Source organism: Crotalus tigris, unplaced genomic scaffold (assembly GCF_016545835.1).
Source record: "Crotalus tigris isolate CLP2741 ecotype Arizona unplaced genomic scaffold, ASM1654583v1 scf7180000019599.1365583, whole genome shotgun sequence".
NCBI classification, from domain to species: domain Eukaryota; kingdom Metazoa; phylum Chordata; class Lepidosauria; order Squamata; family Viperidae; genus Crotalus; species Crotalus tigris.
The window spans coordinates 957,815-981,614 of record NW_024097615.1 but is presented as its reverse complement, the minus strand read 5'-3'; the positions used below and the strand labels follow the sequence as shown (position 1 = coordinate 981,614).

At 44.3% G+C, this 23,800-nt stretch overlaps 2 protein-coding genes and 1 long non-coding RNA gene across 3 annotated transcripts; 1 reads left to right on the top strand and 2 right to left on the bottom strand.

Moving 5' to 3' along the window:
• Positions 1 to 2,505: 2,505 nt before the first annotated feature.
• On the bottom strand, positions 2,506 to 6,400 carry LOC120317313 (fibroblast growth factor 23-like). Its single transcript, XM_039363818.1, has 3 exons — positions 6,202 to 6,400; positions 4,018 to 4,121; positions 2,506 to 2,901 (listed from the first exon to the last, which is right to left on the bottom strand). Exons 1-3 carry the CDS (start codon positions 6,398 to 6,400, stop codon positions 2,506 to 2,508), a joined length of 699 nt encoding a protein of 232 aa, XP_039219752.1.
• A 7,427-nt stretch (positions 6,401 to 13,827) lies between these two features.
• RAD51AP1 (RAD51 associated protein 1) lies at positions 13,828 to 19,678 on the top strand. The gene is made up of 7 exons (XM_039363826.1): positions 13,828 to 13,943; positions 14,040 to 14,095; positions 14,183 to 14,231; positions 15,413 to 15,513; positions 16,122 to 16,217; positions 17,122 to 17,238; positions 18,442 to 19,678. The coding sequence occupies exons 1-7, from the start codon at positions 13,933 to 13,935 to the stop codon at positions 18,567 to 18,569; spliced, it is 558 nt and encodes a 185-aa protein (XP_039219760.1). The 5' UTR covers positions 13,828 to 13,932; the 3' UTR covers positions 18,570 to 19,678.
• LOC120317319 lies at positions 17,245 to 23,542 on the bottom strand. Its single transcript, XR_005559211.1, has 3 exons — positions 22,876 to 23,542; positions 18,226 to 18,267; positions 17,245 to 17,411 (listed from the first exon to the last, which is right to left on the bottom strand). It is a non-coding gene; the product is annotated as an uncharacterized LOC120317319 (long non-coding RNA).
• Positions 23,543 to 23,800: the final 258 nt, after the last annotated feature.

The following is a 23,800-nucleotide window of genomic DNA, read 5'->3' as shown; positions in this document are numbered from 1 at the left end:
CGGAGCTTTAGGACCTGCAGAGGTCCTAAACCGAAGGAAAAACAAGAAAGTCCAGTTGCCTCGTGGAAAAGCATCTTTGGGACAACTGGATGACTGAGAATAATCTCCATAGACAACCCAGGATACCCCAAGCCAGCCTGTAGAAGGATGAGCAGACCTATCAGTACGTCACCCTTTCCCACAAGGATACTCACGTTCGGAAGCTAATATAGGTCGTCCTTAACTTACAACTGCAACTGAGCTCAAAATTCCTGTTGACATTTGTTACGTGAGTTTTGCCCCCATTTGATGGCCTTATGGGAGTCACTGCCCTCATTGACGCTGTCATGTCCTTCCTACTACATTTGGCTTCCCCCATTGGGTTTGCATGTCCGAAGCAAAATCACCGGGGACGATTGCTTGGCCAGGATGCTAGATCCATCGTCAATACACCCAGATTTTGATCGTAGGACGGTGAGGAGGCTGCAACAGTGGTTAAGTGTGAGGACCAGTCATAAGTCACTTTCTAGCACCCTGTAAATCTGAACGGTTGCTAAATGAAAGATAATAATTCAGGGACTACTTGTAGACTGGCCTAGACTGCAAAACCGACAATTATTGCCCTGCAGGCTGATCATTTTTTTAGTAATCTTTACCTACAGAACATTCCGTTCAGGTAGAAGAAAAAATGCTTTGAGGCTGACTTGCATTTTCAGCCGAGATAAAACTCGTAAGAAATCAAGAAACAACAAGATACCAACACATGCAATGCTGTACGACAAAATAAAACAACAGTATAATAGTCGCAGTGGGAAGCAGGGACAAATCATGAATCCCCAAGAGAATCTGATGAGGATCCAGCTAATTCAACTACGGTACCAGCTTCCTAGTCTGGTGCACCGTTCCCATCAAAGACTTTTTCTAGGAATTTTCTCATACAAATACTGCCTCTTCCAAGCTCTCATCTCATATCCTGACATCCTGAGTTGGAAGGACTCAGGCATGACCTGGATTCAAACCCCAGGCTGGAAGGATGGCTGCCAGCTAACGCTTTAACAGCCCACAAAGCTGTTTTATGGAGCATCCCCACTCTGTTCTCCAGGCTTATCTGCCCGTTCCCCTCCATCTGGTAGTAGATAACCCAGACCAAGACAGGAGTTAACCTTTCCTGTGCAAAGCCTACCTTTGGCTGACAGGTTGACAGGATGGGTCAGTATCCTGAATCAAGCTAAGGTTAGTCATGAAGGAGGCCTGCTGAGATCCAAAAGGAGAAACTCACGGAGATGGTCCTGGCTGAATTAGACCCCTTTCACTCATTTTGGGATATTGTGAGATAGTAGCTTGAAACTCATCAAGGAGAGAAGCAACCTAAAACTAAGGAGAAACTTCGTGACGGTTAGAACAATTAACCAGTGGAACAACCTGCCTCCAGAAGCTGTGAATGCTCCAACACTGGAAGTTTTTAAGAAGAGACTGGACAGCCATTTGTCTGAAATGATATAGGGCTTCCTGCCTGATCAGGGGGTTGGACTAGATGACCTCCAAGGTTCCTCCCAGTTCTGTTATTCTATTAGGTCATGTCAGGCCCTGTTTTGGTTTGGTCCTCCCTAACAGTCCTAGTTTATCATGTGCTCCCATGGGAAAATTAATTCCCCGCCTCTCTAATAACTAAGATGATGAAAGGCCTGGAGACTAAAACATATGAAGAACGGCTAAGGGACTTGGGTTTGGCTAGTCTAAAGAAAAGAAGAAACAGAGGAGACATGATAGCAGTCTTCCAGTATTTGAGAGGCTGCAAACAAAGAAGAGGGAGTCAAATTATTCCCCAAAGCACCAGAGGGCAGGACAAGAAACAATGGTTGGAAACTGACCAAAGAGAGAAGCAACCTGGAATTAAGGAGAAACTTCCTAACAGTGCAGACAATTTACCAGTGGAACAGCTTTGCCTTCAGAAATCGTGGACGCTCCATCACTGGAGGTTTTTAAGAAGAGATTGGACAGTCCCTTGTCTGAGATGGTCTAGGTTCTCCTGCTTCAGCAGGGGGCTGGACTAGAAGACCTCCAAGGTCCCTTCCAGCTCTATTCTATTCTAATAGAGATCCTTTTTTTCTCCTTCTGCCCCTGCTGATCCACAGGCTTTATTTGTTGAGAGGTTCTGGGCCATCTCCTTAAAATGGAGCCCAATCAAGGCAAAGCTTCCACTGATAAAACGTTGGCGACTTCACAATCTCGGCCAGTCAGCTGTGGGTGCGCTGTGTGACACGGCAAGACTCTTTATCTACCGTGCAGCATTGCAGTTACGATGCTTCAACATTACAAACGTAGACAGAGCAAAACATACAAAACTCCCCTCGTCACCCACGCTCCAGGTTTGTCATTCAGGACCAGTGCTAGAACCGGGAAGACACAGACCCAGCTATCACCCCTTATTCTGAACAATTCATCTGGGAAAAACAAAAAGAAAAGGAATTTTGCTTTCTTTGACGATTCAGCAGAGAGTCCGCTTCCCTGACGTCGTCCTCAGGTTCAGGAATCCGTTCGAGGGCTAGAAAACCTTCTGCTCAGCGTGGCCCCATTGGGGTCTCTCTCTTCAGAATTGGAGCTGCCCAAGCAAGGATGGAGGCCCACCTCATCTGGATTTTCTTCGGGCAACTTTCCAGTGGATAAGAGACCCCCACACAGCTCGACGTCCTCATCCCAGGGGTCCACTTGGCGAGCCCTGGGGGTGTTGAACTGGACCAAGGGGATTTCATTCCTTCTGGTTAAAAACTGAGAATAGGCCGGCGGGTTCATATTGGGAAAGAGTATCCGCTTCACCCTTCCGAGACTGACCAGGTGCTTGTGCTTGGGCGACTGGTAAACGTCGTAGCCGTTTTCCAGCATCAGGTGCTTTAAAAGGCAGTCCTCGTTGCTGAAGAAGTTCTGAAGGGAAACCAACGCACAACGTGTCAGGGCAGCGGTGACAAAAATCAGCCATGCCTATCGATAAGAACAGAGTGAAGCAGAGCAGAAGAGAAGTGAAGTGAAGTGAAGAGAAGAGAAGAGAAGAGAAAATATGGAATAGAATAGAATAGAATAGAATAGAATAGAATAGAATAGAATAGAATAGAATAGAATAGAATAGAATAGAATAGAATAGAATGAATATAGGAATGAAGAATAGAATATAGGAATGAAGAATAGAATAGAATAGAACGGAACGGAACGGAACAGAACAGAACAGAACAGAACAGAACGGAATGGAATATAATAGAACAGAACAGAACAGAACAGAATGGAATGGAATATAATAGAACAGAACAGAACAGAACAGAACAGAACAGAATAGAATAATGGAATGGAATGGAATGGAATAGAATAGAATAGAATAGAATAGAATAGAATAGAATAGAATAGAATAGAATAGAATAGAATAGAATAGAATAGAATAGAATAGAATAGGAACAGGATACAGAATGGAATAGAATTTAGAATGGAATAGAATGGAATTTAGACTAGACTAGACTAGACTAGACTAGACTACACTAGACTAGACTAGACTACACTAGACTAGAATAGAAAAGATGGAATGGAATGGAATGGAAATTATGAGAAAGAATGTATATATTAATATTACATGTATTGACTGCAGCAAGAATTGTATTCACTCGACATTGGAAAAATGCAGAATAACCAACGGAGGAAGAGTTCATCAAAAAAAGTCTAGATTGTGCAGAAATGGACAGCTGACATTGAAAATGAAAGAGAAAGAAGACTCAGTATGCTTTAGAACAAGGTCTTCAAACTCGGCTCTTTTACGACTTGTGGACTTCAATGCCCAGAATTCCTCAGCCAGGCACACTTGGCTGAGAAATTCTGGGAGTTGAAGTCCACAAGTCTTAAAGTGGCCGAGTTTGAAGGCCCCTGCTTTAGAACATGAGATACTTTTAACCCATGGCTAGAAAAACGAGGTAGAGAGACAGGAACTTAATAAGGACTTAATGCCTTGGCTGCCCTAGGAAAGGGGTCAGATAATCTGAAATGAATATTAGGACTTACCGATCCGAAGAGATTTCCGTTAGCGTCCATGCAAAGGAAGAGTCCGGTCCTCGCACCGCTGATCACAACATAGCCTGCACCTTCAGATTTGATGATCAAAGCACCTGGAAGTGAACGGCTTAAATATTAGGAGACCTCTCCATACATCTCTTAAGCCAGAAAGGGCGACCTCCCCTATTGGAATACTATTATCTGATGTCTTCCCAAATTCCCAAAGAGTTGGATGGACTGGGTGGAGCTGAGCCTTTACTGGCTGGATGCCCTTCCTGACACCACGCGGAGTTCACAGCAAATATCACCCTCTCCCAGGCTTAGCTCCAAATGACCCAAGCGGTAGTCATACCTGGGGCAACTAGAACTCACACTCTGCTAGGTTCTAGACCAGCATCTTCTCTGCTAGACCAGGCTAGTCCTACATCGTTCAGCAATCTGACAGCCTTGGTTTAGAGAAGGCTCCAAAAATCTCATCTCCAACTTTTTAAAAGCCCTCTCCGCCAGTCTCCAGTTCTCACCACCCCAAACATCCGCCTCCACCACTGGTTCTCCACCTGTGGGTTGGGATCCCATTTGGGGTCGAACGACCATTTCACGGGGGTCGCCAAACAACGCAGTCCGCCATTTTTTCCCCCCTTTTCCTTAGCTGTGCTACTCCCTTTTATTCTATTGGCTTTTGAAAGCCAATAGAACAGACTCTCTTGAATAGAGTCTAATTCTATTGGCTTTCAAAAGCCAATAGGAATTGTCCAGGCTGTCTCTGCCCTGCTGAGCCCGCCAAAAGTCCCATTCTGCAAACGGTGCTGCACCAGTTGAGTAGTCCTCGGCTTACGACCGGTTGAGTAGTCCTCGACTTACGACCGGTTGGGGGTCGCGGCATTAAAAAGGTTGAGAACCACTGGCCTACACACACAGCTCCCCCAATAAACCTGCCCAAAGGTTCCCCACCGGGTTCCTGCCTGGAAGGAAGCGGACCTGGGCGGAGACAGCTACTTCCGTAAAAATAAGCAAGTGGGTCCTTGCTAACCAAGAACTAAGGGAAAACTTCCTGACTGTTAGTTAGAACAATTCACCAGTGGAACGACTTGCCTCCAGAGGCTGTGGGTGCTCCAACGCTGGAGGCTTTTAAGAAGGGATTGGAAGACCATTTGTCTGGAATGGTGTAGGGTTTCCTGCCTGAGCAGGGGGTTGGACTAGATGACCTCCAAGGTCCCTTCCAACTTATTCTATTTTATTCTATTCTATTCTAGTCTAGTCTAGTCTAGTCTAGTCTAGTCTGTTCTATTCTAGTCTAGTCTAGTCTAGTCTCAATCAGAATAGAGCTGGAAGGGACCTTGGAGGTCTTCTAGTCCAGCCCCTCAAGCAGGAGACCCTATACCATTTCAGACAAGTAGCTGTCCAGTCTCTTCTTAACCCCCCCCCCCAGTGAGGGAACATTCACAACTTTTGATGGCAAGCTGTTCCACTGGTTAATTGTTCTCACTGTCAGGAAGTTTCTCCTTAGTTCCAGGTTGCTTCTCTCCTTGATTAGTTTCCACCCGTTGCTTCTTCTCCTGCCTTCAGGCACTTTGGAGAATAGCTTGACTCCCTCTTCTTTGGGGCAGCCCCTCAAATACTGGAATACTGCTATCCAGTATGCTATAATAGAATAGAAAAAAAATATTCTATTCTATTCTATTCTGTTCTGTTCTATTCTATTCTATTCTATTCTATTCTATTCTATTCTATTCTATTCTATTCTATTCTATTCTATTCTATTCTATTCTATTCTATTCTATTCTATTCTATTCCATTCCATTCCTTTTCTCTATTCCATTCCATTCCATTCCATTCCATATTTTCTATTCTATTCTATTCTATTCTATTCTATTCTATTCTATTCTATTCTATTCTATTCTATTCTATTCTATTCTATTTTCTATTCTATTCTATTTTCTATTCTATTCTATTCTATTTTCTACTCTATTCTCTTCTCTTCTACTCTATTCTATTCTATATTTCTACTTACTCTATTCTATATTTCTACTCTACTCTACTCTACTCTATACTTCTATTCTGCTCTACCCTACCCTACCCTACCCTACCCTACCCTACCCTACCCTACCCTACCCTACTCTACTCTTATTGAATCCCGTCTCCCTCCCCATCCCTCCCGCACCAGCCGGCTGGGCAGCTCCGCGGGGCACTTACTGTCCACGGTCTGCTCCGGGCTGCCGTCCACGCGTCCGTCGGGGTGGATCTGCAGGTGGAAGCTCTTCCTGGCGCTGGAGGTGTACAGGTGCACCAGGTCGTCGGAGTTGCTCCAGGCCGGGTAGGCGACGGCGCCGGCGGCCAGCGGGAGCAGCAGCCTCAGGGCGCGGAGGAGCGCCGGAGCCGGGACGGGGCGCATGGTCTTCGCTGGGCTGGGAGGCGGCAGGAGCGCAGGGGCCGGTCCGGGTCCTCTCCTGGGCTGACCGCTTGCTGGGCTCCCGGGCCCTCCGGCCGCGGCTTTATGCAGGGCTGCTGGGGGGGGGGGGAGACAGGGAGAAGGGGGGCGGGAGGATGGAAGAGACACCCCTTGGCTTTCCTTTCCTTTCCTTTCCTTTTTTTTTTTTTAGCAGAGGCAATATTTTAGGAGCGCCCCCAGATCCCAGGAAGAGCTGCAGTTCTCAGAGAGGTGTAGCTTTTTCCCAAATAAGGCTTTTCTGGGGGGGGTGGGGGTGGGGGTGGGGTTTCCCTGATTATACTTTGCCTGGTTATCTGAAAAGGAGGGCAGGGTGCAGGGGGTCTCCCCGTTTCTCGGTCATCCGTGATGTTTGTCCCTTAAGTCGCATTCTGGTTCCTCCGTCTCCTCCCCTTCAAAAAGTTTTTGAAACTTTTCAAACTTTTCCAGGGAGCCTTTCGCAGCCCCTGAATGGCCGGAAGCAGGGACGTCCGCAGGCTTTTGAGTCAGAGATCAGCTGGACTAGAAGACCTCCAAGGTCCCATTCTTTTCTTTTCTATTCTATTCTATTCTATTCTATTCTATTCTATTCTATTCTATTCTATTCTATTCTATTCTATTCTATTCTATTTTGTAATTCGGTTCTGTAATTATATTCTATTCTATACTCTATTCTATTCTATATTCTATTCTATTCTATTCTATTCTGTAATTCTATTCTATTCTATTCTATTTTGTAATTCTGTTCTGTAATTCTATTCTATTCTATATTCTATTCTATTCTATTCTATTCTCAATAAGATTTCTGTTCTATTCTATATTTCTATTCTATTCTGTAATTATATTCTATTCTATTTTGTAATTCTGTTCTGTAATTCTATTCTATATTCTATTCTATTCTCAATAAGATTTCTGTTCTATTCTATTCTATATTTCTATTCTATTCTATTCTGTAATTATATTCTATATTCTATTCTATTCTGTAATTCTATTCTATTCTATTCTATTTTGTAATTCTATTCTATAATTCTATTCTATCCATATTCTATTCTATTCTCAATAAAGATTTCTGTTCTATTCTATTCTATTCTATATTTCTATTCTATTCTATTCTATTCTGTAATTCTATTCTATTCTATTTTGTAATTCTATTCTATAATTCTATTCTATCTATATTCTATTCTATTCTCAATAAAGATTTCTATTCTATTCTATTCTATTCTATTCTATTCTATTCTATATTTCTATTCTATTCTATTCTTAATGATATTCACATCTACTGGATCTGATGGAATGGGATGTACACTGCAAACAATGTTTCAGAACGACTGCATATCTTGCCTTAACAGGCAACTTGCCAATGTACTTAGTTATTTATTTCTCATTTTTACTATATTGATAAACAAGTCCCGGTGGTGAACATAACTAATATTCTTCGTCCTATTTTCCCCACAATAACAACCCTGTGAGAGAGATTGACTGGTTCAAAGCCACCCAGTCGGCTTTCCTGCCTAAAGTGGGACTAGAATTCTCCGTGTCCTGATGTTTGACCCAAAGTCACCCAGACCGCTTTCACGCCTAAGGCAGAAATAGGAGACCCTAGCCTAGACCATTCTTGACAAACACTCTCCTCTTAAAAACCTCCAGTGATGGAGCATCCACAACAGGGGGAGGCGAGCTGAATTGAAGAATGAATCCTTCCAACAGAGGAGAGCCCTCTGGAAAAGAAGCCCCATCCCCTAAAAAATAACTTTTATTTTGGACCACCTCCTGACTCAGCTAATCGCTCCCTACCAATTGCAACTACTTGTTGGCCACAACCTGTTAGGACCTGGTCCGAAACAAATCAAGGATAATCAAGGAGAGAAGCAACCTAGAACTAAGGAGAAACTTCCTGACAGTTAGAACAGTTAACCAGTGGAACTACCTGCCTCCAGAAGCGGTGAATGCTCCAACACTGGAAGTTTTTAAGAAGAGACTGGGCAGCCATTTGTCAGAAAGGGTATAGGGTTCCCTGCCTGAGCTGGGGGTTGGGCTAAATGACCTCCAAGGTCCCTTCCAACTCTGTTATTCTGAAGAGTCTACTTGTTGAAAGAAGAACGGACGTTAAAACAAATCTGTCCTCAAATCTGTCCATCCCGGAAACAGTGACTGTTCATGAAGGATGCTAACAACATGTTCTAAAAATAATTTTAAAAAAAGATAAGCAGAACTGTTTTATACACCAATGCACAAGAAGCTAATATATTTGCCAAGTGAAGGACAGCCAATATTTCCTGATGTTCCCCTTCGACAGATGTGCTATCAAAACAAACAAAAAAGTCTGTACACTTTCTTTTTAGCGTGGACGTAAACAGAGGATCTAGGAAGTTTGTGCGTTAGTAAGTGAAGATATGAAGGTGGGCCCTTTCTATAGCTGGTATATTCTAGGCATAATTACAGACAGAGACAACCGCATGTACTCTGGTGCGATTGCTCCCTAGCCCAAGAGTTGTTAAATCTCACATCCTGCAGTGGCTGTATTTGGGGAGTTTGTCTCTGTCACACAACCCACACACAGCAAACTTCCTGATTCTGCTAACCAACACGACGCAGGTGAAGTCATCACCAAGTGTCAGCCTGCAATGCACGAGATGCCAAATCCATGATCTGATTTATAATCTGGATCGTCCACATTATGATTAGCTTGAAATTCCGGGAATACTAATACTAATTTTGAGGAAAACCCCAAACATGGATAATAACTCAGTGGGATAGTACAACGAATTAGTGGATATCTGCCTGAGATAATTTACAACAAGCAGCATAGACCACAAGGCGCGTATTTCCTAGTTGTAATTTCAGTTTGAACAATCGGGGCCAGAAGAGCAGAGTTTGACCTAACTACTCTATTATTTTCAGCCTATAATACAGGAATCCCCCCAGTCCTTCTCCTTCTCCTTCTCCTCCTCCTCCTCCTCCTCCTCCTCCTCCTCCTCCTCCTCCTCCTCCTCCTCCTCCTCCTCCTCCTCCTCCCTGATTATTTTCTCAGATCTTCCAGTTCAGAAAGGTCCCCCACCACCTCCTGGCCATCTCCATGTTGATTCCAATAGTTCCACAACAATTTGGTTGCGGTGGAAGAAACCCGACTTCACCACCACGAAGATTGTCAACTACACAGTCCGTTTCAGCCCCTGGGGGTTAAAGAATGCCTCGCTTGTGATGTATTACACAAGGTAGGAGCATCCTCAGCAGTGTAAGTGATCATCACAAGGATCGCGATACATTGCACAAATGAAGTCATTTGGGTCGTGTCATGATGTCATTGTTGGGTCGTGGACAGTTGCAAGCAGAACGAATGTGGGGGCTTTTCTTACCAAAGAATTAAAAATGGACTTTTTTTTTCTTATTGGAACCATTCAGATCATTTAGTGAGGAGCATTCATGCTTTCTCTTTGATATTACACTGTTTATGGAGATTCTTAGTCATCCAGGTCTTGGTTGTCCCAAAGATGCTTTTGCAAGAAGCAACGGGACTTTTTTGTTTTTCTTTGAAGAGCTTTTGCTTCTCATCCAAGAAGCTTCTTCAGTTCTGAAAAAAGCTTCTGGGGTGAGAAACGAAACGCCTTCAAGGAAAAACAAAGTCCAGTTGCCTTTATATTACAGTATTTAGCTTTCTAAGTTGTTCTGGGATACTTTAAGATACTTTAATCCAGTGGTTCTCAACCTGTGGGTCGGGACCCCATTTGGGGTCGAACGACCATTTCACGGGGGTCGCCAAACCACGCTGTCCGCCATTTTTTCCCTTTTCCCTAGCTGTCCTACTCCCTCTTATTGGTGGCCACACCCACTTGGGGGGTCACCACAACATGGGGAACTGTATTATGGGGTCACGGCATTAGAAAGGTTGAGAACCACTGCTTTAATCTTTCCTTTTCTTTTATATAACCCTGACTAGACTTTCTAGATATCCGAGATCAACCCAGAGAAATCTCTTTGGGTAGTTGTCGGCTTTTCTGGCCCACCAGATTTTAATCTGTTTTTACATCCCGTCAATAAAATAACAGCTAAATCAGAAGCTGGTAAAGGCCCCACACTGGCAACCGAGACATTTCCTTCCAGCCCTATCTTTCTATGCCATTCAAAGGCTGCCAAAAATCTTGCCAGTCTTTGAAGGACATCCGCTCCTGTGAACACGGTTTCATCCTCTTGTGGGAATTTTTTTCTTCTTCTCCATAGCTCTAAAGAAGATGTTCTTATTAGCGGACTGAAACCCTTCACAAGATACGAGTTTGCGGTGCAGTCCAACGGTGCAGGCAATTGACTCCAGCCTACCTCCCTCTTTCCAGCTAGGCTGGGGGCTTCCCAACAGATACTTTAACTTGCCTTCTTTGCCCTATTCCCTTCCCACAACTCCTAATCTCTGTAAGCTGACTTTTCTGTTTATCTGTTCAGTTCTTTGCTAATACTTTAGTCTTTTCTTTATTTATTTTCAAACCCGCCACCACTTCTCCACACTTTTCTGTTCTCTCCAACAATTTCGTAGTTGTTTCAAGTGGCTCCTCCAGGATAAAAAAAAAACCCAAGTCATCCGCAAAGGCTTGTAATTTATATTTTTGATCTTTTATCTTCAGCCCTTTCATTTCTATATCTTGTCTAATCTTTCTAGTCAGTACTTCCAATATTAGTATAAATAACAATGGGGATAATGGACATCCCTGTCTTGTACCTTTTTTGATGTCAACATTCTCCGCGGAGTCTCCATTTGAGATTATTCTAGCCGTTTGTTTATGGTGGATTGTTTGAATGGCGTTTCCCAAAGTCCATTTCCACCAATTGCTGGAACATAAATTGCCAGTTCAGATAATCAAACCACAACGCCTAATTCCTGAGGGCCCCGCCTGCTAAAACACCCTAGAAGCTTGTAACGTATTAATTCAGCCATTTTATTTTCAGACAGACACATTCCCGATCAGTGGTGAACGGTGCATGTCATTAGCCTTAGCACCAAGACATTGGAGTTTGACCCAGAAATGCTAAGATTTCAAAGGAAGGCTTTTGGGATGCACCTTCTGCAGAAGCTCACCCCCATCTGTTGAAAACAATTTATTTTCTGCCTCTTCTAACCCATTTCGTACAACTGGACCAGGAAAGTGGGTAGAGAATTCACAAAATGTTTATTTCACGTTTGGAATCTTTTACACAGGTTTAACAAAACCGATTTATTGTCTGGCTACAGCAAGGCAACAAGGATAGCAACAGTTGAGATATCTCCCTCCTGTAGATTAAGCAAATGAGTAGCTTTTGAATTGGGGCGAAGGATAAAGCCGCAAAACATCTTGTAAGCTGGAAACATTTAAAAGCAATTTTCTCGATGATGCAAATCCTCAAGGTCTATTTACTTTACTCTGAGGTTTGGGCAGCGTATGAATCAGACCGAAGAAAGCTGGACAGCCCAATACAGAGGCAGTATGTGTATTTTTTTTTTCCAGGCTTAGCGGAAGGAATGTGGGATTCCCATTATAATTTACCTGCCTACATGTCCTCTTGCTCACATGCTAAGTGGGCGTTTCAATCTGTGAGTGGCAAAAAGGAAACAGACGCTGGTTCCCCCTCGGAAAAAAATAAGATCCTGATGGTTGGAGAGAGAGAGAGAAAAAAAAGACACATTTTGCAGCCAGTGAGATCAACAGCTGATGCCATAAAAGGACTTTGTGGACGTAAGAGGATGCAGTATCTGGGCAAGAAGAGTTTGCGGGACATTCTTGACTACGTCACAAATAAAAATAAACCCTCTTGGCAAAGGACAGAAGACCGAAGATAAATCTCCAAAGGTAATCCGGGGCAGGAAAAATATAATCTCTTGGAACATTTACATTTTGAGTATTTACTGAGGTATCATAACAGGAAATGGATTGTTTCCCCCCCCCCCTAAGTTGACTTACATAGGAATATTGGGAGCAAGTGAAAAAAGATGTTGAGACTCTAGAAAGAGGGCAGAGAAGAGTAACAAAGATGATTGGGGGATTGGAGGTTAAAGCATATAAGGAACGGTTGCTGGGATTGGGTAGGTCTAGTTTAACGAAGAGAAGGACGAGGGGGGACAGGATAGCAGTCTTCCAATATCTCAGGGGCTGCCCCAAAGAAGAGGGCGTCAAGCTATTCTCCAGAGCGCCTGAAGGCAGGACAAGAAGCTACGGATGGAAACTAACCAAGGAGAGAAGCAACCTAGAACTAAGGAGGAATTTCCTGACAGTGAGAACAATTAACCAGTGGAACAACCTGCCTCCAGAAGCAGTGAATGCTCCAACATTGGAAGTTTCGAAGAAGAGACTTGACAGCCATTTGTCTGAAATGGTATATAGGGTTTCCTGCCTGAGCAGGGGGTTGGACTAAATGACCTCCAAGGTGCCTTCCAGCTTTCTTCTTCTTCTTCTTCTTCTTCTTCTTCTTCTTCTTCTTCTTCTTCTTCTTCTTCTTCTTCTTCTTCTTCTTCTTCTTCTTCTTCTTCTTCTTCTTCTTCTTCTTCTTCTTCTTCTTCTTCTTCTTCTTCTTCTTCTTCCCGCCTCTTTTCTTCTTCTTCTTCTTCTTCTTCTTCTTCTTCTTCTTCTTCTTCTTCTTCTTCTTCTTCTTCTTCTTCTTCTTCTTCTTCTTCTTCTTCTTCTTCTTCTCCTTACGTTCATTCTGAAAAAGTAATTCTTTCCCCTGCTCTATAAGATAGTTGAAAACTCGGGGTGCTTCAATGCAAGCTACAAAGCTTGGGGGGCTTCTGGATTGGAGGTCATTTGCATTGCTCTGACATTCAGCACCAATGTCCGCAGGGGCAGAGTAGAGCCAGGCATCCCCATCCAGGCTGTACAGGGAGTCCTCGACTTACGACCACAGCGGAGCTCAACATTTCACTTGCTAAGCGAGACATTTGTTAAGTGAGTTGTGCCCCATTTTATGACCTTTCTTGCCACAGTGGTTAAGCCAGGGGGTCTTCAAACTTGGCCCTTTTATAACTCTTGGACTTCAACTCCCAGAATTCCTCAGCCAGCGTGCCTGGCTGAGGAATTCTGGGAGTTGAAGTCCACCAGTCCTAAAAGGGCCAAGTTGGAAGACCCCCGGGTTAAATGAATCACTGCAAAAAAAAACAAATTATAAATGAGATGTGAAAGTTTCCCCAGAAGAAATTAGGCGGGAGAAAAAAAGGGGGCGGGGCCGAGGGAAAATCAAACTGAAGAAAGGGGCGGGGCCTAGAGGACACGAAGCGGGGGAGGAAGGGGCGCGGCCCAGGGGAAATCCAACTGAAAAGGGGGCGCGGCTGAGGAAAATGAAGCGGGGAGGAAGGGGCGGGGCCGGGGGCGAAATCAAACTGAAAAAGCGGGCGGGGCCGAGGGGAAATCAAGTGGGTGTGAAGAGGCGGGGCCGAGGAGAGTGACGTAACCAGACCCAGCGCCTGGTGGATTCCCTCCGCCCGCTCTCCGTAGCCGGAAGTCCTCGCGGAAGTCCTACTTCCGTTTCCGCCGGTGGTGGCGATGGCGCGAAGGTAGGCTCCGGGGGGAAACGGGGGCGGGAGGGTTAATGGCCGGGGGGGGGGAGCGGCCGGCCCAGGCCTGGCCTGACCGCTGCGCTTCCTCGGCAGGAGCGGCCGGAGCGGGAGGGCGGCCGCCGCGGGCCCGTTCCAGGAGAGCGACGAGGGTGAGTCGGGGGGCGGGGCTGCGGGGGAATGCGGGGTCTCGGATGCGGCCTGACGGGACCCCCCCAACCGCCCACCTCTCTCCGCAGACGAGGACTTCGCCGCGCCGCCGAAGAGGGCCCGCCCCGCCGGGAGGAGGTGAGGCAGAGAAGGGCTGCCGGTTTGTGTGTGTGTGTGTGTGTGTGTGTTGCCTATGGAGATATACGCTTGCGTGTATATAGGTGTGTGTGTGTGTGTCTGTGTGTGTGAATATACACATATACGTGTCTGCGTGTATATTGTAGGTGAATGTATCTGTGTCTATCAATAAACATATAAGTACATATACATATATATATAAATATAAATAGGCTCCTATGGTTTATATATAAATACATGTGTGTGTGTGTATTGTATGATGTCATCCATTCAGTCATATTATATATATAAATAAATAAATAAAATAGTCCGAGCAGCAGGATAATATTAAAACAAAAACTGTTTAATATAAAAGCTAAAGCTAAGCTTTCGTATTTTATTTCTATTATATGGATTTACCCAGGATTCACATTTGTAGTATAATTAGGGAATATATATACATATACATATACGGCCTTTTTAGCCCTGATGATGTTGGGGAGTTTCCCCCAACGAAAGCTTGGCAACTTTTTAGCATAAGTAAAGTATATTTTTAGTAAAGTATTTTTTACTTGTAATCCTCCCGGTGATCGTGTTTTATTTGTTTTATCTATCTATCTATCTATCTATCTATCTATCTATCTATCTATCTATCTATCTATCTATCTATATACACACACACATATACATACACATATATATACATATATATATATATATATGTGTTTTCTGAGGTTTTCACGGGTGTTTGTATGTAAGTCTTTGGTTGTTCGGGTTTTCTCCCGCGTGAAACACGCGGTAGAAAACCCGAACAACCAAAGACCTACATATACACACACACACACACACACACACACACACACACACACACATATATATTTGTTTTCTGAGGTTTTCACAGGTGTTTGTATGTAGGTCGTTGGTTATTACGTGGGAGAAAACCCGAATATATATACATACATACATACACACACACATACATACATACATACCCACCCACACACACATATATATGTATAAATATATACATATACATATATTTATACACACACACACACATATATATATATATGTAGGTCTTTGGTTATTTGGGTTTTCTCCCGCGTAAAATTGGAAGTGTCTTGGCGATGTTTTGACGAAGTCTCACTCGTCATCTTCAGGCTGGTGCGTTTGGCTTCATGCTTCTTGTTTTTTGGTTTCAGAGTTCCCCTGGATGAGAAAGTTTTCCAGAGAGACTTGGAAGTTACCTTAGCCTTGTCACTGAACGAATATGTGGGAAACAAAGATAAAACACGGGAAAAAGGTGATTCTTAAAATCTCAAGCTAAAAATGCCGGTTTTATTTACCTTTGGGGGAGCAGCCATACGTCATTTCTTGAAATGGTTTATTTTGTCGCCTTACTTTGAGTTGATAGAACAGTCAAGTTATACAAAAGGTAGCATGTTTTCCAGTCAGGGGCTGTCTTTGGCATTTGTCTGAAATGGTACAGGATTTCCTGCCTGAGCAGGGGGTTGGACTAGAAGACCTCCAAGGTTCCTTCCAACTTTATTATTATTATTATTATTCATTGGTCAACTTCTATACGAGCTAATTTCATTTTGAGTGGCCCACAGCTCTAATGTCTGGTGTGCCTGTAAACCCTACAGTTTATTTCTTTTACCTAAATTCCCAGTGACGTTTAGCAAAGACAGATGCACTTCGGATTACTGTCAGAGTGATAGTGGTTTTTTTCAGTGACTGGAAAGTGGGCGAGACCGTTTGAGCCCTTGTATGGGGGTGTAGGCGCCCTCTCCAGAATGCAAGAACAGCGCAGCAGAAGCCACAAAGCGTCTTCCTTATGAGACAACATAGCCCACGATTCTCTTGTTTTTCTTCTGAAGCATCGTCCTCACCATTTGATTTCAATTCCAGATCGCCTTGCTGAACCAAAGGCAGCCGCTCAGGATTTCAAACAGGAAGCTGTGATATCCACGCCGGAGACGGACAATGATGAAAACCTCCGGGCTGGTAAGATTGACCTGGGGGGGGGGACATGCAGCATCCTTTCCCAAATATCATGCCCTAAGTTTGTCTTTTGAGTCCCCCCCTCTTTTCTCTTAAATTGCATTTGCTCGTCTTACTTGAGAATGTTGTTGGTGTTAATTGCGAAGTCGTGTCCGACCCATTGCGACCCCATGGACAACGTTCCTCCAGGCCTTACTATCCTCTACCATCTTCTGGAGTCCATCTAAGTTCACGCCTCCTGCTTCAGGGACTCCATCCAGCCACCTCATTCTCTGTCGTCCCCTTCTTCTCTTGCCCTCCATCTTTCCCAGCATCAGGCTCTTCTCCAGGGAGTCCTTCCTTCTCATTAGGTGGCCAAAGGACTTGAGTTTCAACTTCAGGATACCTGAATACCTGACTGTAACTATCCACGTGACCCTTTTAGTTCACCGCATTTTTAAACTCAAGTGATTTCACACACAGCATCCACCTCGGAATAATTGTGAGCCAGCACAGTGAATAGAATTCTCTTCTAGAAAAAGATTTTTCTGCAGACCAGAATGAAACAAGCATACATTCCCTTTTTACGGCCTGGTCATCCCTTCATTCGTTCATTCCATGTGGCCCCAGGCAGGGCATCCAGCGGGCAACTGAATTTTATTTTTGATGTGTGCCTTTGTGCCCACAGTAAAAAAGAAATGACAATAAAGGTGATCTTATCTAATAAAATGAGCGTGGTATCGTTAAAATATTTACTACGTTGCTGTGACTCTTTCTGTTAAAACCAGTTCTCTGGAGTTCCCTATCATCAATCGAGTCGTGCAGTCTGGGCAAGGGTGGTGTGCAATTAATCTGCATTTCTTAAAAGGGAGGATTTATTTGGTAGCCATCCGTCCATTCGTTGCTTTTCTATCTTTCCTGTGATTAGATCAGGAAAACTCTCAGCCACATTTGGAAATGGAATTCGGTTCTTCGGAATCCGTTGGGAAGCCTTTGAAGACCTCAAGCCCTGCAGTGGCCAAGATGCCCAGATGGACACCCCCAGGTGTGTTTACACTGGTTTGGGATGACCCAGCCTCTGTCTGCCTGGGCATCTCATTTCAGAAAGAAAGCATCCTGGGACATGGAAAGGAATTTGGATGAGGCATTTTTCACTTCAGAGGATGGAGTACAGCTAGACCAGAAACCAAGACTGTTGCCTCCCCGGATCAGATACAGCTGTGGGACAACACATTGTTTGTTAAGCACTTATGAACTGTAAACGTTAAAAAAAACAATATTTTTTTTAAAAAAAAACTTACAACGCTTTCCCCCCCTGGGAAAAAATACAACCCAGTTTTGACATTCTGACAGCTTTGGGGGGTGCCCATACACCCAGTCATGTGATCAGATTTTGGGTGTGCTCAGCAGCTGCTCTTATTTATGGCTGTTTGCAGCGTCCCAGTGATCATGATGGACCATGTTTTTGTTTCCAGAAACTCTCATTTGCTTGTGGTTTCTGGCAAAAAGGCATCCGTTGCAGCCAACAGATTTGATTAACAGAAATGGCTTGTCAAAAATGGTATAGGGCAGTGGTTCTCAACCTTTTTAATGCCGCGACCCCCCCCCAACCGGTCGTAAGTCAAGGACTACTCAACCGGTCGTAAGTCGAGGACTACTCAACTGGGGCAGCACTGTTTGCAGAATGGGACTTTTGGCGGGCTCAGCAGGGCAGAGATGGCCTGGACAATTCCTATTGGCTTTTGAAAGCCAATAGAATTAGACTCTATTCAAGAGAGTCTATTCTATTGGCTTTCAAAAGCCAGTAGAATAAAAGGGAGGAGCACAACTAAGGAAAAGGGGGAAAAAATGTGGACTGCGTTGTTTGGCGACCCCCGTGAAATGGTCGTTCTACCCCAAATGGGGTCCCGACCCACAGGTTGAGAACCACTGGTATAGGATTTCCTATCTCAACGGGGTTGGACTAGATGACCTCCAAGGTCCCTTCCAACTTTATTATTATTATTATCATTATTATTATCATCATCATTACCGTGGTGTGCGCTTTGTGTTTCTCACACTTGATGAACGGCTGCTGCAAAAAAAGGTTGGTAAAATCAGGTGCGGTCACATGATGACCCCCGCTTAATAACCACAATTCCTGGTGCAGTTTCGACTGTAAGTCAAGGACTACCCCCCGGGATCTGGGTGTCTTACGAAAGCCCCCCCAGAATCTGTTGTGACGTAGTGTTTTTGCATTTGTTTTCAGGTGCCTCTGGAAGCAAGGCCACCTTGTTGGGAAGAGCTCCGGTTAAATCACCAGTTCAGGGTCTCCGCCTCGGCCTCTCCAGACATGCCAAAGTGAAGCCCTTGCACCCACATTGTGCTGGGACTTAAGAGTGCTTAGGCTGGCACGAGAAGGCTGCAGATTGAGGTGGGAACGGAGGAAAGATCTTGTTTTTTAAAAATAGGGAACCTGGGCAAGCAATAAAGGCATTCCAGTCTGGAAAAGGTTTTGCCTTCTAAAACTGAGTTTTGTAAAACGGGACTCTTGTCCCTTAAAATATCCAGTCACAATGCCATGGGTTCATTTACTGTCCCTTAAAATATCCAGTCATAATGCCAAGGATTTATTTACTATCCCTTGAAATATCCAGTCATAATGCCAAGGATTTATTTACTGTCCCTTGAAATATCCAGTCATAATGCCATGGATTCATTTACTGTCCCTTGAAATATCCGGTCATAATGCCATGGGTTTATTTACTGTCCCTTGAAATATCCAGTCATAATGCCATGGTTCTATCTTCCCCTGAAATGCTCGAAAGATTTGACCCAGTCAAATCAGATTCAACCTGTTTGGCCAATTCTGGCTTATGAGGATTGCGTAACCAGCCACATAGGACAATTGACGTATGACAATCCGGTCATATATTGTCCATCTAGAGCGGTGGTTTTTGTTTTTGTTTTTTTCAACCTTGGCAACATTGAGAGGTGTGGACTTCAACTCCCAGAATTCCCTGCAGGCTGGGCTGGGGAATTCTGGGAGCTGAAGTCCACACATCTTAAAGTTGCCAAAGTTGTGAAACACCAGTGTAGAAAGTGTGTTTTAAAATCACTCTAAAGATAGCATACCAGGGGGTAGGGTGGTGTTCCTCCTTAATTTTACTTATAATAGAAAAAGCAGTCATTGCTATCAGCTTACAACTGTTGTTTTCCTGATCCATCAATACACGTTCAGCTTCTAGTCCAGGGGCCTTTGAACTTGGCCCTTTGATGACTTGTGGACTTCAACTCCCAGAATTCCTCAGCCAGGCACGCGTGCCTGGCTGAGGAATTCTGGGAGTTGAAGTCCACAAGTCATCAAAGGGCCAAGTTCAAAGACCCCTGTTCTAATCCTTGCAAGCATCACTCTCTGTTTGAATGAGATACTGGATATAGTGATGAAATATATTTATCATTGTGATTTTTTAGACAATGAAATAAAAAAAAATTAGAAAAAAAAACCAAACTGCTTGTGTTAGGTGATTTCCATCCATTTTTTTTTCCGGTCAACTTTATTATAAAAGAGAGTGAAAACACAACATAATAGAAAAATAAAAATTGGGAGGGACTCAAAAACGGGGAAACGTTAAAAAGTGACAGGGGAAAAAACATTTTTAAAAATTTGACTTAAAACGCTTGGACAAATACATAGTCTCAAGTGGTCTCTTAAAATCAAACCAAGCATAAAAATATACACGTGAATATTTTTTTAATCAGTCGGAATAACAATTATATAACTTAAAGTGACCTCTCTTTCTGTTTAAACAAACATAAAAATATATAGTACATGTATCTACTAGCAAGAATAAAAATACACAATGTTTCTATAAATATCAGATTCAATCATCAAATTCTACAGCAACTTCTATACTATAAAACCGAAGTTGCAAAAGAAATTGCAATGTCCCCAGCAGACCACAGGATGGCGGTAGTGCTCTGCTATACTGTAATTAGTAGGCTTTACAAATTGGACTTCAGAAATTAATTTGAAGAGATAGAATCTTTGGCAAATAGACTGCATGGGCAGAGTGAAGGCTAGAGGTAGTAAGACTTCATGAGAGATAGTATATAGTATACACAACTATGTGTATAGTTGTGTGCTGTGTGTGGTGTGCACATGGTGAAAATGCTGGACCAAGAGTGGAAGCACTCTAGAGCACTGGTTCTCAACCTGTGGGTCGGGACCCTATTTGGGGTCGAATGACCATTTCACGGGGGTCGCCAAACAACGCAGTCCGCCTTTTTTTCCCTCTTTTCCTTAGCTGTGCTCCTCCCTTTTATTCTGTTGGCTTTTGAAAGCCAATAGAATAGACTCTCTTGAATAGAGTCTAATTCTATTGGCTTTCAAAAGCCAATAGGAATTGTCCAGGCTGTCTCTGCCCTGCTGAGCCCACCAAAAGTCCCATTCTGCAAACGGTGCTGCACCAGTTGAGTAGTCCTCGACTTACGACCGGTTGAGTAGTTCTCGACTTACGACTGGTTGGGGGTCGCGGCATTAAAAAGGTTGAGAACCACTGCTCTAGAGGCTGGACCCTCACGCTCAGCCTGGCCCCCCTCCCAGGCATGTGGATGCTTCTCAAGCTCCTGTATCAAAGGACTAGAAACCTAGTTAAAAAAAAATAGTGAGAAAAATAGCTCCTGCTTAAAGGCAAAATCCTGAATAAAACAATGCCCCTTTTTCTTAGGAACGCCCTGACTTTCTGAAGCAAAGTCCCTGCTGGGAGAATTCCAGCCATTTTTCACAGAAAGCCCCACCACCTTTCCTCCTTAGATACAACAGGTTTCTGCTCCTTGTTCTGGAGGTGAGGTTTGCCCTGCCTTTGTTTTGCCCTCTTCCCAGCTTGGCCTGGCCTGGGGTAATGTCCTGGGACCGATCTCCTGAGACAGAGAAAGTGAGGAATCAAAATTAGGCACTACTGCTCAGAATCGAACTGCAAGATGGGTGGCGAGTAAATTGTATAATAAGGTAGTAACCATAGTAATAGGCACCTCCCAAAACATCTGGAGCATCACTTGAACACCTTCGGCATTGACAAGTTCACCAGCAGTCAATTGCAAAAGGCAGCCTTACTCAGAACTGCTTACATCTTGAGATGGTACCTTTAAGACCATGAAAAAAAATTCACATCTGCCTATCCAAGGTCCTGGGGAAGGACTCCATAGGGGGATAAAAATGCTAAGCCCAGTCTAAACATCTGGCTGACTGCGATCCATAACAATAACAAAAGGCCAGCTGTTCGTAGTGCTTCCCTGCTTCCCTCAGAACGAAACTGCAATTCGTTTTGTTTGATTCGTTTTCGACAGCAGACAAAAGACACACACGCACAGCCAAAAAAACCCACCCCAATCTGGTGAAGTTGTGGGATGGAGGGAGGTTAAGCTTTTGATGTAGACCATAGTTGTCAAGCTCGCAATATCACGTGACGTGTCACGATGTATCACAACTTTTTTTCCATTGCCGGCAACGGAGTGGGGGCGGTTTCAGCATGACACATGCTGCCCATGGACAGGCAGTTTGACACCCCTGGTGTAGACAATCATATTTATTTCTGCCACAATATCTTTCTGCACCAGAAAAGATAATTGACCAGAAAAGGGTATGTCCAATAGACAAGATCCGTTGCCAAGATCCTTCCAACTCAGTGAGTTAAGTCCTCACAACCCTTTCCTTCAGAAGCCCTACAGCCCCTAGAATAAATTATTCCTGTTCTGCAACTTCAACGAAGGCTGGTGTATTAGGCTGCAGCATCCAGATCGCCAGCAGAGGGCAGCAACATCTTACTCTTTCTCTCTTTGCTACCGTCTGGTGGTTCTCCAGGGCTCTGCATCCCAGAGATGCAGCCTTCATTCAGAGAATTCTGTCTTGTCTTTCTATTGTGAGATCATATGCTCCCTTTTTCCCTTAGAGAACAAAAGATTCTCCAAGTCTTTCAGTCCAAACATATAAAGAAAGGGGTGCTAGAAAGCTGCCTTTGTTTCACCCCCATCCTCCCCTAGGCTGCTATAAACCTGACCTACTTGATCAGGTGACTTTTTTTTTAAGGGAACAAACATAGGAGGAATTCTTCAGACATGTTATGCTGTCTAAATACAATTCTTTCCATCAGTTTAGTTGACAGATTTGCCCGGGTAGGCAAACTGCTAAGCTAGAAAGAAAGTTCCTAGTCAGGTGTAAAGAACACAGAATAACAGGGTGGGAAGGGACCTCAGAGGTCTTCTAGTCCAACCCCCTACTCAAGCAGGAGACCCTATACTATTCCAGACAATCTCTTCTTAAAAACCTCCATTGATGGAGCAGCCAGAATTTTTGGAGGCCAGCTGTCAACTAACTCCCTGTTAATTCTTCTCACAGGCATGAAATTTCTCCAGTTTCCACCTGTTACTTCTTGTCTTGCCCTCAGATCCTTTAGAGAATAGATCAACCCTCTCTTTTTCTATGACAGTGCCCCAAATATTGGAAGATTGCTCTCAGGTCACCCTCGTCCTTCTCTTCGTTAGACGAGACATACCCAGTTCTGGCAGCGTTCATCATATGGATGATCTCCCAGAGTCCCGAATTATCTTAGTTGCTCTCCTCGGCACTCTTTCTAGAATATCAGCATCTTTCTTTGTATCATAGTGACCAGAATGAGACGCAATATTCCAAGTGTGGCCTTACCTGTGCGGTATAAAGCGGTGCTACGCTTCACATGATCTTGATGCTATTGCGCCAAATCGCACCGAAGCTTTGTCCCTTTGTCCATTACAGGGGCTGGATCCCTCTGTTGTGATTCCTCGCCAGCCCGTCGATCCGGCAGCTGAGTCTGAGGACTCAGAGGAGGAGGAGGAAGGACCTGGAATGACATTGGAGTCAGAGGAAGGCTCTGAGAAGCTCCAGGACTTACAGTCTGATGAGGAGTCTGGCCCCTCTACTCACACTCAGGCTGAGACACAGCTGGGCTGGGAGGTGGACAGTGATGAAGAACAGCTGGGACAAATCCCGGATGCACGAAAACGCCGGCAAGAAAAGAGCAGGACAAAGGAATGCAATGGGGCGACTCCAAAGGCAAAGGAGCAGGCGTTAGGAAAGCCACACCTTGGCTGCATAATAAAAGGGAAGGTGTGGGAGGTGCTGGTTGCCAAAGGCAACCGTTTGCGTAAGGATTGAGTTGCTGTGAACTGTGTTTGATTCAGGTCTGTGAATTAAAGATGGGGTTTTGGGTTTTCCTGATGTTTCTGTGAATTAAAGAAGGAGTTTGGGGTTTTCCTGCTGTTTCTGCCTGCTTGATTGGAAGAGGGGTTTCTCCTTGCGAGTGCAGCGAGTACTCAACGTGGGCTGGGACAGAACACCCTCTGGGGAAGGCCTACCGCTCAGGCCCGCCAGAGAAACGGTAGCTCTTGCAGATTAGCCGGTGGCAAAAGGCTCAGCGGGGCTAACTTCTGGGACAACACAGCCTTTTACGCCAGCCTCATCGTCCACAGCCAGGCATTCCTAGCCGGGAGGGTTACATCACAGACCTTGCCACCTACAAAACTCCATTGGCCATCTCCCATTGTCTGCCATTGTTATCTCAGAATGCTGCAAATATTAGGGGAGGGGGGAG